This window comes from Leptonotus elevatus, chromosome 7 (genome assembly GCF_054856555.1).
Source record: "Leptonotus elevatus isolate MCC_2025b chromosome 7, RoL_Lele_1.0, whole genome shotgun sequence".
In the NCBI taxonomy this organism is placed as follows: Eukaryota; Metazoa; Chordata; class Actinopteri; order Syngnathiformes; family Syngnathidae; genus Leptonotus; species Leptonotus elevatus.
In genome coordinates this window covers 970,965-987,700 of record NC_141245.1, presented here as the reverse complement: position 1 = coordinate 987,700, position 16,736 = coordinate 970,965, and the positions used below count along the sequence as shown (strand labels likewise).

General features: G+C 40.3%; 1 protein-coding gene across 8 annotated transcripts in view; it reads left to right on the top strand.

The window, feature by feature from the left end:
* The window catches only part of bcas3 (BCAS3 microtubule associated cell migration factor), a 419,103-nt gene that overhangs the window by 145,660 nt on the left and 256,707 nt on the right, over positions 1-16,736 (top strand). For 7 of the 8 annotated variants that reach the window (XM_086081198.1, XM_086081204.1, XM_086081203.1 and 4 more), the window contains 3 exons: positions 6,280-6,380; positions 9,514-9,710; positions 14,637-14,734. In XM_086081198.1, coding sequence (XP_085937324.1) covers positions 6,280-6,380; positions 9,514-9,710; positions 14,637-14,734 — 396 coding nt within the window. Of the gene's footprint in view, positions 1-6,279; positions 6,381-9,513; positions 9,721-14,636; positions 14,735-16,736 lie in introns of those variants that run through there. The other variant, XM_086081206.1, reaches the window with a different exon arrangement.

Here is a 16,736-nt window from a genome sequence, read left to right as displayed (position 1 = left end):
ATAATGACCTCGTTTACCTGCCGGTTGAGTACAAGCACCTGTAGCTAAAGCCAAACTACTTTCTGGACCTGGATTTCCCATCTCTTCTTTTGGTACACTTTACAAAGGTTAAATGAACAGCAAACTGGCATGGTAGATGAACGTTACCATGTCGGCCTCACAGTTCAAACGCCTAACAGTATTTTTGAAAATATTTTATCCTAATACATTATAAAGTGCTCAGTGTGCAGCTTGTATAAATGTCAATCGAAAGTCCCCTGAAAGTGACCAAACATACACACATATCGATCAATGTTTTAGGCTATGTTTACACTGCAGGTAAATGCGAGCCAGATTGGATTTTTTTGCACACATGCGACCTGTATCTGACTTTTTTGTGTCAGTCTGAATGGCTCAATTCCGATTTTTTTCATATCCGACCTCGGTCACTTTCATATTTGGTCCTAGATCGGATATGTATCCAAATTTTTGCAATGCGACCGCATTCTGAACGGCCAAGTCGCATATATCCGACCTCTACGTCATCAAAAGTCCAATATGCGCTCTGCGGGGGCATTACTCGGGAGATGTACGTGAATCGGCAAAGTTTTTTCAAGTAACAGTTGTGACTTTATAATTTTTTAATTTAATGAGTGTTTATTAATGTTTTTTATTCACATTAAAATTTTGTGGTTTTTTTGTGTTTTTGATGGATGGGAAAGTGATGTTGAAGCTATCCTACAGCAAACATGGCAAGAAATTGAGTACTGTCTTGATTTGCTTTGTGCAAATAATGGTGCCAATATTGAGGTCCATTAACCCTTGTGGAATATTTATGTGTGTATTATGGAACGTAACCAAAAATTGTCTCTGCCTGAAGTATGATAACTGAGTCATTCATGAAATTTTTTTTTTTTACTTGAGACCACTCCAAATGTTCATTGGCATCAGACCTATCCACACATCTGTAGTTTTTATTTATGTATTTATTTTTGATGCACTCTATGGACAATGGAAGTAATATTGTGGCATGAGAAAAACTAACTATGATGTATATAAACATAAAAAAAAGTTCAAACTGGAATACTTGATATGGTGTAATTCGGGCCTTGAATACAATCATAAATTTTGGGGGGGCATGTCCATTTTTTGGGACAATTGCAATTTTATATTGTTGACCGCGATTTATTTTGTCCAAAATTAAGTAAGTAATTTCTAAATATTTTGTTTTACTTTGAACCACTCAAAATGTTCAGTGGCATCAGACCTAACCATACATATGCAGTTTTTATTTATTTATGTTGCCCTCTATGGACAATAAAATGAGCTATGAGCAAAAAAGTAAATAAAAAAATATATAATAAAATATATATATATATATATATATATATATATATATATATATATATACACAGTGCTGCTCAAAAGTTTGTGAACCTCTTAAGCAATTTGGATTTTCCAATTGTTTCAACATGATTTTGTTGTTCAATCTGAACCATTACATTTTATATGAAATAACAGGTGTAGGTTTAGCATTTCAATGCATTGTTCTTTTTTTTTAATCAATTGTGGAGTCAAAACAAAAATTTAAAAAGTTTTTGGTCAATTAATGTAGGTGCAAAAGTAAGTGAACCCTGAGCTGCATTGCTTAAAACAAGCAGTCAAGTAGGATCAGGTAGAACAAATTGGTAGCTAAACTAACCACTAAAATGGACCAATGAGATGAGAGCGGTTTAGCGAAGAAATTGTGCATCGATAGGTACATTTCCATTACCCTCAGTTTTGTGCAAAAGGCAAGTTGCACAAAAGCACGCCGTTAATGAAAACACGTGATTTTTTAAAAAACACTAGTATCGCAAAAAAGTTTTTACGCTTTCATGAGGTGGTTTTTGAGACATGTTGAAATAAAATTATTTCGCTAAAGGGCAATGGAAGCACTTTTTGCGCATTACCTGTAGTCATGTGACGCCCGCCCAGCACGGAGGAAAGGAAGTAGGCCACTCGCTTTTGTGTTGGAGCTGCCTCCGGAGGGGATAACAAGTCTTTTTAAGCACAAAGCCATTCAGCTATGGAGCCAATATGCCGCCATTCAATGCACGTCCCATATTGTTGCATCAGAAATGGCCGTTGCCCCGGGCAACGAGCAAACGGGCGACATACGGTGCACGTCGTCGTTGAAATCCATCCGTCCGCACCATAACACGAGTTATAAGCGCGCGCGCACACAACACCAAATGCCTGAACCCGCTTGATGAGGGGAGGGAGATGTTTTTAGAGTAATATTAACTCTTTGACCGCCAAAAACGTTTAATAACGTTTAGTAAAATCCAAATGAGCGCCGCCAAAGACGTTAAAAGACGTTCACTATGTTTTTTTTGGGTTTTTTTGGAAACGGGTGGAGGAAAACCTTGGCAAGCTGTGCTGAAAGTATCAAGCAGGTCGAGTTAGTATTATGACTATTTTTGGGCACTAGATGGCAGCGATGACTCTCTTTGGACAAGATCGGGTAGGCGTCAGTAGAAGACGTGAGACGTGTTGAGGGGAGAATGGCTGAGGAAGCGAAAATGGCGACCGGTTGCAAGCAGCTCACGCTTCTTTGCTTTTTTGCATCTAAAATAGCAATAATATCCATGATAATGTTAATATTACAAAAATATTTCTGTTTTGTCGTCCCCCCAAAACATACCCTACTTTATCGTTCGACATTGCTTTGGGACTACAAACGTACGTGTGACGTAATATCCGGTCAAAATGTGCGACGTGTATCCGGTCTTGCCAGTGGTTATTCGCAAAACCTGTTTCATAGCCAAAATTCACATTTACCTTTTTTCATCACGCTTTAAAATCCACCCCCTCTAAGCTTAAATACTTTTTTTGTGAATTTTGGGACCTTTTTTGAATAACTAGTGTTTTTAAATTATATCAATTATAATTATTTTTTTAATTTAATGAGTGTTTGTTAATGTTTTTTATTCACATTAAAATGTTGTGTTTTTATGTGTTTTTGATGGATGGGAAAGTGATGTTGAAGCTATCCTACAGCAAACATGGCAAGAAATTGAGTACTGTCTTGATTTGCTTTTTGCAAATAATGGTGCCAATATTGAGGTCCATTAACCCTTGTGGAATATTTATTTAATTAATTTAATAAATTTAATAACGTTTAGTAAAATCTAAATGAGCGCCGCCAAAGACGTTAAAAGACGTTCACTATGTTTTTTGTTTTTTTGGGGGAAACGGGTGGAGGAAAGCCTTGGCAAGCTGTGCTGAAAGTATCAAGCAGGTCGAGTTAGTATAATGACTATTTTTGGGCACTAGATGGCAGCGATGACTTTCTTTGGACAAGATTGTGTAGGCGTCAGTAGAAGACGTGAGGCGGAGCTAGAGTGTTGAGGGGAGAATGGCTGAGGAAGCGAAAATGGCGATCGGTTGCAAGCAGCTCACGCTTGAGCATTTTTTTCAAAGACGAAAAGCATCGACCAATGCTAAAGAGCACATTAATGATGATGATGGTGACTCCGAGGTTGACGCCGAAGTTGGAAGCGTTGACGCCGAAGTTGGAAGCGTTGACGCGGCGGCTTCGATCACGTCGTAAAGCCTCACCGGCTAGCGATGCTAACGCCGGAAAACGAGCACTTCTGCACAGGCGGACGTTCAATCGGACGATGAAGAGTACCCTGAGTCCAATGCATATTCATCGGAGGAGTGGGTACAGTCTGATCACGGAGAAGACACTGGTTCTGGACTACGATGCCACCATGAATGGAGTGGATAAGATGGATCAGAACATCTCTTAACACCCGGTATAGGAACTGAAGGACATGAGGAAGCCAGACGCAACACCAGGTCACAGTATCATGATCCTGAGAGTAGACTTGATGACAACATGGCCAAACACACACTGCAGTATATACCTGCTACTCCCCGGAACACAATACACAATATACCTCACAAAAAGAAAAACGGTGTAGTTGAAACATCCACACAATTGTAAACAGTACCACAGTTGCACACATTTGTAAATAGTTTGCCAAATTGTTTTGTCAAATTGTTACACTGTTGAATGTAAATAAACGTATTTTGCTATCAAAAAACACTTTTTCATTGTTGGTGGTAGTGTTTTACAGAAGTAAAGCACTGTTTAGGTGTTTGTGGCATCATTCATGGAAAAAGTCAAATTCACTAGAGTGCATGAAATAATATTGTTTCACAAAAAGCTTGATTTCTCCGTATTTTGGTCCAAAACAGAGCATTTGGGTGAAACTAACCTATTTTCTATTGTTGATTACTGAAAAACGGAATAAGGTAGGTTAGGTTTCTGATTAAAGATGAGAGTTTAATCTTTCATTTGGTAGTATCTGTGTTTCCATAGTCCAAACACAAAATTTTCTGTGGGCCTTGAAAGATCAGTCAAAATGCTTAAATCAGCTGGCACCCACATATCCTCTTTTCTGAAAATGCTTGGCAGTCAAAGAGTTAAGAACTCCAGACATCTGTCTTAGTAAACATCATGAGCAGATCCTACGGAACTGCGAGATCCTGCGAGACGGGATATTACGAGAATTTGGCCTCAGAAGCGAAACACTCTTGACTGGAAACACCAGGAAATCGAAATTGTACTTTATCGAAATAGTACAATATCGCTTCGATTTTTGCGAAAAGTTCTAATGGAAACGCACCTACTGACTGAAACAGAGACAAAACCACATCACTTTAGTCTTACCCAGGTGAACCCATACAGGTCAATCATGCTGAGAGGAAGAGAAATCTCAGGGGACCTCAGGAAGTGGGTAGTGACAGCACATCTGTTTGCGGAAAGCTATAAAGTCATCTTAAAAAGTTTGAGCTTCATCATTCCACTGTGAAGCAGATTATCTGCAACTAGAGAACACTGAAAATTACTACAATTCAGCCAAGAAGTGGATGACCTTCTAAAATATCAGCAAGACCCACAAGACAAATGATAATTCAGGTGAAAGCCAACATCAACATCAAGGGATTTGCAGACCTCTTTTGCTGCATCGGGGACACGTGCATGCTTCAACAATCAGAAGAAAAGTCAATCGACAAGGCTTTCATGAAAGGCTTGCTAGGTAGAAGCCTCTCCTCACAAAAAAGATCAAAGCTGCCCATCTTAACTTTGCCAGAGAGTACCTGGACAAACCTGAAGCTTTTTGGAAGTCCCTTCTGTGAAATTTGAAGTGTTTGGTCACAACTAAAACAGTCATGCTTGGTGAAAAGTCAACATTGCATACCAGCAAAAGAACCTTCTCCCTACAGTGAAGCAGGGTGGTGAGAATGTTAAATTCTGGGCTGGCTTTTCATCCTCAGGACTCCACATAATCCACGGAATCATGAATCCAGAGGAATATTGTGAAATCCTGGACCATAACCTGAAGCCGTTCTTTGTGAAGTTACAGCCTGGTAAAAGATGAATCGTGTAACATGACAATAATCTAAAGCATTCCAGCAATACAACCAAGGAATGTCTGAAGAACAACAAGATTCATGTTCTGGATGTTTCCAGTTAAAATCCTGACTTAAATTATTTCAATATACTGGGGTGGGACCTGAAGCGGGCAGTTTATGCTAAACGCCCATCCAACCCCTCTCAATTGGCTGCATTTTGCAAGGAAGAGTGGCAAAGTAGATGTGAAAGACTGATAAGTCACAAAATAAAAGTGTTTGGATGAAGTTATCATTGCAAAAGGAGGTGCAATGTCTGATTAAGTGAGAGGTTCACATACTTTTGCGCCCATGAAGTTTTTCTTAAATCATCAACTTTTGCTCAATAATGAATGACAATATTATCATTATTTTTGTTCAAGTCCATTATTTTCAATGTCAGCATTGTAGATTGGGATATGACTAAACATTTAATACGATTGTTTTAATATTTTATACAAAAAACCTGACTATTCCTGCAGGGTTCACAAACTTTTGAGCAGCACTGTATATGTATATATATATATATATATATATATATATATATATATATATATATATAAAATCTAATTGGAATATTTGATATGATGTAATTAGGGCCTTAAATATGTTAAATTGAGTAAAAAAACAACAACAACCTAATAAACACTCATTAAAATAAAATAACTCTATTAAGGTATCTCAACAACTGCCTTTGCAATAAATTGTTTTAATTGTAAAGATACTTTATGCACACCCTGTATATTTGTTGAGTATTGTATTGGAATGTTTGTTCTGTCCATTTACCAATTTAAATAGATTTTCATTGACTGGTTGTTTTTAAATTGAAGACTATATCTGAATGTATTCTTTCAGGGATGTTCCCGGGAAGCCTGAGCCAAAGCAAACATCACGAGTCATCAGATAGCCTGACAACTGTTTACATTGGGCAGGATGATGAGGAGTGGCTCTCTCAGGTCAGACCCCTGCCTTTCCTAACTGAGTGACACTGTGACACAATCAAACAGACATAATCTCCATCTACTATGCTGACACCAGAGCATACTTGTTCTGGTCCCCTTCACCGCTTGCTTTGTGTGTAATAAATATTTGATATGATTTTTATTGCATGCATGAACACATTTACCATTCATCCTTTGTCTTATGTGATTTGTTTTTAGAGCCCATCAATTTTGAATTACACAACACTTTGTTCTTGTAACCGTTTCATACAATAAATTCAATATGACATGACTGAACTTGACATTCAGTTGAGTTCATATACAGATACAGTTACCTATGTTTTAAGAAAACTAGGCCAATTAAATATTTGTGTCAGAGTAAGGTGTTTCAGTTAAATGTGCTGTAATCCCATCCATCCATCATCTACTGCTTATCCGGGGTCGGGTCGCGGAGTCAGCAGCTTTAGCAGGGAAGCCCAGACTTCCCTTTCCCCAGCCACTTCAACCAGCTCCTCTGATGGGATCCCAAGGCATTCCCAGGCCGTTGCGGGGGGCGCTGGAGCCTATCCCAGCTGTCTTCGGGCAGTAGGCGGGGTACACCCTGAACTGCTTGCCAGCCAATCCAGGGCACACGTTTTGTTCCTTGCATCTTTCAAAAGTCCATAGCAAGTACCTTAAGAAAAAAATATATTAACCTGAAATTGTCAGGAGCTGTTAAAATATCAGTGGAATATAATATAATTATATATAAACTATAATTAAATTTGGAGCAAATCAAAGGCTGTAATATTTCCTAAAAGTACCATCAGCAGATCAGAATTCGATACAGGCTTTAAATAACAATTGAGCATTTGAAACTGCAGTATAAATTCAGCCTCAGTTGATGATTAGTTAATAAATAATTTGTCTAGAAAATGTCTTCTTATCTAATGGCATGGTCAAGGTCTTGGGTAGGCAGCATATGTTGTTTTGTGGACTTAAAAAAAGTTATGCTTATTTTTCATGATGAATTCACTCTGCAAATCCCTAGCAATCTCCAGGGAAATTTATTCTGGTTTGGAGGGCTATATGACAATCCACTGTTTTTGCATGTCATGGGAGAAATGGGCATACAGTGTTCTAATCATCACACATTAATTACCAAAAAAGGAGCATTGTGTACATTTATCAAAGCAAATGTGAACATTTGTCTTTGACAAGGCAACAATCAGACATGAAGGGCAAGATGCATAGAAACTCATCTGAAGTGCTTGTCAGGGGCTCACCTAGCTCTTGAAAACGCCTAAAATTGTAGCATGAAGAGGAACAAATATTACATTATGGAATATTCATAATCAACTGCACACAATTATGTTCACGTTTCCAGTAAGTGTCTCATAGATGTCCGTTAAATCACTACCACTTTTTTCAGCCTGACTAAGCCAAAAACTCACTTTTCTGATGTCGGCAGGTAACCCACTATGTTTTGCCATGAATAATTCCACTCTATTCATAATTGATTAAATCAAATGCATCCAAATCTGGTTATACTTTTCATGTTAGTTTGCCAAGAGCACAAAAGGCAATAGAGAACAAGCAAAGGTTAGTCAGTACTCCACTTTACGTAAGTGGATCATGTAGATATCTATTGATACAGTCTATCAAATCAGGTCATTTGGTGTTATTTTGATCTACTGTCTTATGACTACAGTATATATTTTACAGACACTTTTTAACTACCATTTATTTTAGCAGGTGTAATTGTATACTACAACTTTTACATGTACACACACTCTCACACCCTAGCTACTTTGGTAGCACTGATGACACTAAATAACAATGTAACAATCACACAATACCACATAAGCTGTCAGGGTGGGTGTGAATGGTTGAGGGATGGTGGACCCAAATGTGGGGAAGCAAGGCAGTGAGACAGGAATGAAGTGCAATATGAGGAACTTTAATGAAACATAGGGAAAAATGTGAGCAGACAATCGTGACTGGACTGGTCGCCATGACTGGATGTGATGTGAGTAGACTAGTCGCCGTGACTGGGCAGGACTTGAGTGGACTGGTCGCCATGACTGGACGGGGCTTGAGTGGACTGGTCACCATGACTAGACGGGCGTGAGTGGACTGGTCGTCATGACTGGACGGGACATGAGTTGACTGGTCGCCATGCCTGGACGGGCGTGAGTGGACTGGTCACCATGACTGGACGGGACGTGAGTAGACTGGTCGCCATGACTGGAACGAATGTGACGTGACAGGATCTGATTTGACTTGCTGTGAAGTGACTTGACTTGGCTGGGGCTATGGCTACTTGGCGGTGACATTGGCTTCTTGGCGGTGACAATGATTACTTGGCGGTGACAATGATTACTTGGTGGTGACAATGGCTACTTAGTTGTGACGACTTGGCTGTGAAAAAGACTTGATGCGCTAACTTACATAACATAGGCAATGCACCCACACCGACTGGACAAACACAACAGACTAAATATACCAACACTAAATGAGACACACCAACCACAGACAAAAACAACAAGAACACCCATAATGAACAAAAACCCAACCCCCAAAGAACCGAAACCTGACAAACATTAGAAGAGAGTTCTTCCTGAGAAGGAGGGCCTAGCACAGGCTTCCCCAATCCTGATCCTGGAGGGTCGGAGTCCTGCAGGTTTTAGATGTGAGTATAAACCTGCAATTAATGAATCAAATAATTATTCATATAATAATTAATAATGATTAATTTAACAATTAATTGAACTGCTTTACCCTACAACACCCTATAGTTACGCCATACAGTCTCTTCAAAATCACTTATTTTTGTAAACTTAGACCAAAATGTAAACTTTTGTACTGCTGGAAAATAAAAATAGAGACCGTCCGCTCCTGTTTGGTGGAATGTTTTCACGCTTGTTTCTGGTTGACTGCTGTCCTCGGCTTCCTCCTGTGTAGCGCTACTCGATTATGGAAACAATAATAATCCCAATTGAAATCACGATCATTCAAACGATTATTTTTTGGTACAAAACAAGAAAATGTTTTCACATTTAAAAATATTATGATATTAGAAACACTAATGCTCGACAAACATCTTACCCCTAATTTCGTGTCTGACAATGATGTCATGTTCTTACATTATTTACATTTATACTCTCAGGTGGAGATTGTTACTCATACAGGTCCCCATCGTCGGCTGTGGATGGGACCCCAATTTCAGTTCAAGACCATTCATCCTTCAGGTCAGACTACAGTCATCTCATCTTCATCCTCAGTGCTTCAGTCTCAGGGCCCATCTGATACACAGCAGCCTCTCCTGGACTTTGACACAGATGACCTGGACCTGTATAGCCTGAGGTATTGTTAGAAAAATATCATATAGTATACATGGAATCCTTGAGTTACGTCATATGCAACCTACGTTGTTTCGTCTTTACGGTGCCCGTGCCTCGTCCGCAGCACCTTCTTTTTCATTAATTTCCCACAGTAATCATGCCATTTTAAAGTTATTTAAAGTTCTTGTGCTTACCTCCAGCAACGGACGTCCATCAGCAAGTCGGCTCGCCATCAGGCATGTCACATTTCCATTTGAATTAGCTCCGCTGTGCCATATATTGGTTCCGGCTCTTCCGGGTAGCGCATATATGTTTTTTTATAATTACCGTACAACGTATTTTGATGTAAATATCGACTTTAATGGTAAAATCCGACTTAAGTCATAATTTGGGTTACATTGCCAGTGTAGGAATGGAACTCGGCCGTAACTCGAGGACTCGAGTTTATTAAGAATGCTGTAGAAGCGAATAACATAATAAAAGCCCATAACATAATACAAATCCTGAACCTATAACGTAATAACCGTAATTTAAAAATAATAACAATAATAATTTTAAAGGCCAATGACGTAATAACTTACTACGTAATTGGCTGTTATGTTATTGGCCTGGTTAAAAAATTAAAACTTTACAAATGTAATACGTTTATAGCGTGTGGATGAACGGCCTGAACGGTACGAAACTTGAGGATACATTGAAACTGGCTTTCTGGGGGGGGGGGTCTTGTGGGGGTGCCATCGGTTGGGGACCGCGGTATAGAGCAGTGCTGCGGTCCCCTGTCCGTGTACCCCCCCCCCCTATCTATTGTTAATGCACACCCCCCCCCCCCCACACACACACACACACACTTGTATATACACTGGGTGGGGTCACATTCACGGTTTAAGGGTAGAGTTCGCCAGTCGGCGAGCTGGCGGACTCAGTAACAGGGGTTAACTTTCACAAAGAACGCTGGGGTGACGACCGGGGCCTTCCCCCGCTGGGCCTGGGGTTCGGGGGTGTCGGCCGTCCTCCGGTGCCCCCATCTCCCCTTCTGCCCCCGGTGTTCCGTCCCTCCACGCGGCGGGGGGTGGGGTGGGCGCGGCTGCCCTCTCCGCTCCGCTGTCCGGCCCCTCTTCGGCGCCGGTGCCTGGGTGCTGCCGGTTGGTCGGGGTGGGGTTTGGGGGGGGGGGGTTGCGGGGTGGGGGGTGTCTGGGGGATTGGGGACCTGGGGGCGGCTGGGGCTGGGTTGGGGTGGATGGCGGGGGTGGATGGGGGGCGGGGGTTGGGGGCCGGTGGGGTGCCTGGCAGGCCTGCAGTGCCCCGTCCTGCTGCGTTGGGTCGGGGGCGCGGGCCGTGTTGGGGTGGGGGGCGCTCCTGCTCCTGGGTTTGCTCTCCGGCCGGTGGCCCTGGTGGGGCCCGGGGGTTGTCCTTTGACGCTGCCGCCCTGAGGTGTTGCGCTTGCTCTGTCCTGGCAGGGGTCGACGGCTCTCCTCTTTGGTGGAGATTTTCATGCATGCCAGATCCACCACACCAGCATCTATCGAAACTCAGACACAATCTGCTTCTTCCTCAGGTCATTGAATCGGTGGAGGCTGGTGTCTGTGGATCTCACTCGGCTTTGTTTGTCCTTCCTTATTTTCCTCAGTCTCTCCTTCGGTCTCTTGAGGTCTCCCTGATTTTTTATTTTTTTTTGGATTTGTTGGAATTTAGATGTTTCTGGGGTTGGGGAAGAATTCTGGTGGGTGGCCCGGTGGGTGGTGTCTGGTCGGTGCTGGATTTCACCTTCCTTGGTTTTCTTTGGTCCCCTCGGGTCTCCTGACGGCGGTGTTCGGTTTAGGTGAACGATATGGGATTTTTTCTAATAGGTTTTTAGTGAGCTAACAAATACATGCACGCACGCACGCACATACACATACTCACCCACATACAAAAAAAAATATATATATATATATATTTAAAAAAAATAATAATAATAATAATAAAGAGCAATGATGATGACATTACCGAATGAACAATACTGAGCTCTTTAGGAAAAAAAGAAAAAAAAAAGAAACTGGCTTTCATGTGGACGGGGCCTCAATACACATACTATCGAGACGAGAGACACCTGGCTGAGGGAGCTGATTAGATGACACAAGCGACCAGGATGGCAAGCACAGGTAGACATGATAAAGCTTGACGAGACAGACATTGACAACAGGGACACAAGGAAAACCAAAAGGAACAATGCCAATCATGACAGTTTAACTTAATGGTTAAAAATACTTTGTGCATCCCTGACTTCACTTCCTAACATTTAAGTTCCAAAACTTATGATTTAAACACAGACAATTACTTATATTGCAATTCAAATAGACCACGATAAAACTTATCAATTAATTTTGAAATATAAGGAAAGTGCTTTTTCCACAAAAACAGCATGTGGAGTTAACTATACATGTTATAGCTTTTATAGTATATATAATCTGTCCTCTCTGACCAGACTAGTACAGTTTAGCAGACAGCGAACAGTCTGTCAAAAGAGTCCAATGTTGCTGGTATCAAGCCGTTTATTACACTCCAGTTGAGATTAACTGTAAAACTAAATTAAGAAAATTACATACAGTGCACACTTAAATGCAAACACACTTTGTTTAGCTCGTTTCCGGAAGGTAGCTAGTTCAAGGCAGAGCACAATTTAAAGCGCCATTGACTCGCTAACGCTAATTAGCACGCTACTCTTAGCACTTATATCACTCAAAAGATCTACCGGATCTACATCATATTTGCTCGGAAGAATATTTAGGCCTCCATGATGTTACAACACGAAGTTTGTGAGTTTTCGTAAAATGTTGCCAAGAAAGCAACGCTGATTTTGAGGACCTGAACATGCTCCAAAACCTGTGGAACTTGGCACACACATCTGGCTCGTCAAAATGATAATTTTTTTATAGTGTAATGTGCAATTAAAAAAAGGAAAAAAAAGACTCACTAGCGCCCCCTAGAACATTTTAAGAAGAAGGAAGCCACGTGGTCGCTCTCAGCATGTTCGGCGACCACGTCTCTCGTGATGGTCAGAAGTTCATGGGGCAGGAGGAGAAGAGGCAGATGCGCGAAGAAGAGACAAGAAGAAGGAGCGAAGAAGAGGGGGAAGTTCCTTCACGCGCTGGCTTTTAAACTGTGTCCCAGGGAGTCAGGCAGTAGTTCCACCTCTTCCGTGCGCTTGAAGCAGACTTGGTCGACTGAGACCAAGCTTTTGGGATAGCATTTGATCATTTTCATTCTGAACACATTTCAAGATTACTGCGATCATAATGTTATTGAATCCGCTAAGCTTACTAATTAGCTAAACTTAGGTGGCTACAGAAGTTACCACATCATTAATTTGAGATAGACATACAGGTTGTGTACAAAGATAAACAACAAAAGTCACTTGATATCAGTCAAGTAGATAGAGTCCGTTTATTTCCCGAATTATGTAGACTTCAGATTAATTAGGAGCGGCAGGATTCTTGAAGATAATACGGATAGTGACCGCTGGAGGGCACTTTTGTACCGTATAACTTCCAAGGGGCGTTGTTTCCAAAAACACATGGCTGATTCATGTGGATAAACCAGACCATAAAAGATGGTCTGGGGACTGATAAGCAGTCTTATCGCTAGTCTGCTTCCTAAACAGGCTTTTAGGTCTCGGTAGGCGCTGAGGTATGTGTTTCCTGTGTGTTGTAAAAAAATAAATAAAAATCCAGTTCCTGCTGGAGGGAAATTCAAAGAGTTTTTCCTTTTTGAACTGTCTCTGGTTGGTTTGAGAAAACACAGGGTTAAGAACACACATTCCCTAGAGGAAAACGTTTAAAAAGGCCAAAAAATTGAGGGTTGCGGGCAATATTTCGTTACAACTATGTCAAGACCTGAGACAACAGCAGGGGACAAAATCTTCAGTTTTCCAAATACTATATGATGGGGTCGGGGATAAAATTTTGTGTTTCATATTTCCTTTGCCACGAAAGACAAAATGCTTACAAACTTAAAGCATAACTCAACACTTAATCAACTTTTTTTGGGTGATTAACTGTATAAACTGGGGTCTACAAATGCTGTGTACATGTCCTGGTCATTCTTTTTACACTTTAGTTCATGTTTGTTTAAAGCTTGATTTGGGGGCAAAAAAAACACGTCTTTGGTGCCATCTTAAAGTTAAACACTGAGATAAACACAATTTGGCTGTTTGTTCTCTCATTACACTAGACGTTAAATTTGTCACTTGTTCCGCATGACGTCACCCCTGCCACCCGCCAGCTCATTCTCGTACACACCTCCTTAAACGGCTTCTTATAGTGAGTTGCTGCTGTCAATCACAGCCAGACCACGCCCAACCCTCTTCCCATCCGCAACCCAACGCTCCTCCAGGCAACACCCCCTTTGAGTGCCAATTTCAAATTTTAGTGAGGGGTGGAGCAAGAGTCTGTCTTCCTGTTGAGTAATCCTTTAAGTGGTATTGCCACCTACTAGCAAAAGCAAATATGTGTTTGATGTTTTTCTCATAGTGGGTGAATCACATCAATCGCAATTTGCTTAGAACAAAAAGTTTATTGTACCATTTCAAAAAATTTGCAAATTCCAATGTGCCCCAACGTGCAAGTACACCAAAGTGGCCCGGGATGTGAAGGCCCATTCTGAGCTACTCTAGTTTTAATTTTTTACTTTTGACAGACTCCAGATTCAAGTTATTTCTTGGGTCACTGACACTGTGAGCTTTTATTTCATTAATGTAAGAGTTTGAACCACATATGTAGTTCCTAACATGCATTCAAACAATGTTTGCCAGTTTTGTGTGTCATTTCAAGCCACAAGATACAGTACCAGTTATTAAATTTAAAAAAGTCACTTGAAGTAAAAATTTGGTTGAGGTATGGTAATTTAGGTCTTTGCTTCATACACATTGACTTAATCTGTATACAACGTTATGCATTTTTGGCCTTTTTAGGATGCAGCCTTTGCGTTCAGATCCAGTCAGCATGCCTGGGTCATCACAGCTGTTAGCTGATCGTCAAGAACAAGCTAACATTATGGATGCAGGTCCAGGTAGGAAAATGCATTTATTATTTTTACCCTTATTGTTTGGAGAACACATTTTTATTTTTATTTTATTTTTTTATGCAATTTTTTTTCCTGTATTGTGATTTTTTTTTCTTGTTTTAAATTGTTTTGCTATCATATGAATTGAGACCAGAAATTGAACTTATGTTTTTGAAATGCCATTTGGGCCACAGCTCTTTTTCACACCCACCACTCACTGACATTGTAAGTGTATGTTCAATGTTGACACATAATCTGTTTTACTGGATATATATTGTCACGTCATTGATTGTATAATTATTTCATCTTGTGTGATTGCCGCCATGCCCGCTGCAATGCATCGTAACTCGTGTTTTGCATTGCTAAAGAATTACACCATTTGTGGTGTTGAGACGTGTGTCCAACATAAACAGTTGAGTTTTTCAACACCAACTCAGGTTGCTAAAGTTGTAACCAAGCGTTGTTGAATGAACTGATGAAGTCCGCTCAGATGAGAGGCAAACGTCTTCAAAGACAAACAGAACAGGCTTGTTGTGATCGATTCAATGCCCTGAGAATGAAATGACCTGGAAGAATAAGAAAATTCTTAGGCAGATTTTTGTGAAAAAAAATGAAGACTATAAATCATTTCAAAAAATGTTTCGCCATTTACAGTATACTTTATGTATGACCTATATCTTGTACAGCTCAATTGGAAGCAAATATTTTGAAAGGAAATGTAACATTTAACAGCTGAAATATTGCAGTTGCACATATATGCACAGTGTTGTCACTGTGTTCAGAATTAATCTTAAATCAGCACACACATGCCAACATTTTGTCTTAATAATCCCAAGTAGTATTCAACTGTTCTAGTCGGCTTTTCCCACATGCATTTAGGAATTTTCAAGTATTTATTTATTTTTTGTAAGATATGGCTTCCATCTTTCTATTTGATCACATAGCCAAGATAAATCAAGAATATCGTCGCTGTCTTATGAAAAACACATGTCCATTTTTGTCTTTTTTTTCAAATACATTTTTATGTGTATGGGATTAAATTGAATGCAGACATCCCAGTGTAAAAAATATTTCAAAAATTGACATGTTTTTCACAGGACAGCGACAATATGTGAGGTTGTTGTCCGATGTGCTGAACAGCCAGTACTTGCGAGAAATTGCTGCACGTCCTGCAATATCACTGTCGGCCATCAGATAAGCTCCCTTACCACTTTTCGTCTCGTTTTGGAGGGGCATCTAGTTCTTGGTAATGTCACTGTTGTCTAGGGCTGGGTTAAAAAAATGTTTTTTGAATAATCGATATTAAATCGATTTTACTTTGAGCGTGACATTGATTCATAAAAGTATGAATCGATTGTTTTAATGTCTTTTAATATTTTGACTATCTTTTTTCCCCCAGCATTTTAAAGGTCTCATATTATTCAACTTTTCAACATACTAAAATAGTTCTCAAATGTGTAAAAGACATGTCTGTGACATGCATTCGTCAAAATTGACTTTGGATCTAATATTTTTGCTGTCCCTAATCAGCCAAAAAATGCTCTGTTCAAAACAGCCTGTTTTAGGGGTGTGTTACTTTTATGTAAATAGATGCACCATGCCACGCCCTTCTCTCTCGAAGGGGCAGTGATTTCGGTCATTGTAGCCATGTGCTAATGTTGTGAATGGAAACGACTGGTCATGGGAGCAGAAGAAAGGAAAAATACAGACATGTCTTTTGCACATTTGACAACTATTTTAATATGTGGAAAGTGGCATAACGTTTTACCATAAGAACAAGTAGCATAACGTTACTACAGAGACTAGCGTTAATTTGTGATTGTTTAGGCAGTGGTTATTTTTGCCGTAACCGGCAAATCTCCCGCCAACGTTATTTTGCCGTGAATGTCTCAGATTTGCCGTGAATGCTTGCAGACATTTACAAGCGGTTATGATTAACACAAATGTGCACATTTAGGCCACTGCGCGGTCGCAACGTGCAAGCCGTCTCGTCGAGACCACTTAGCGG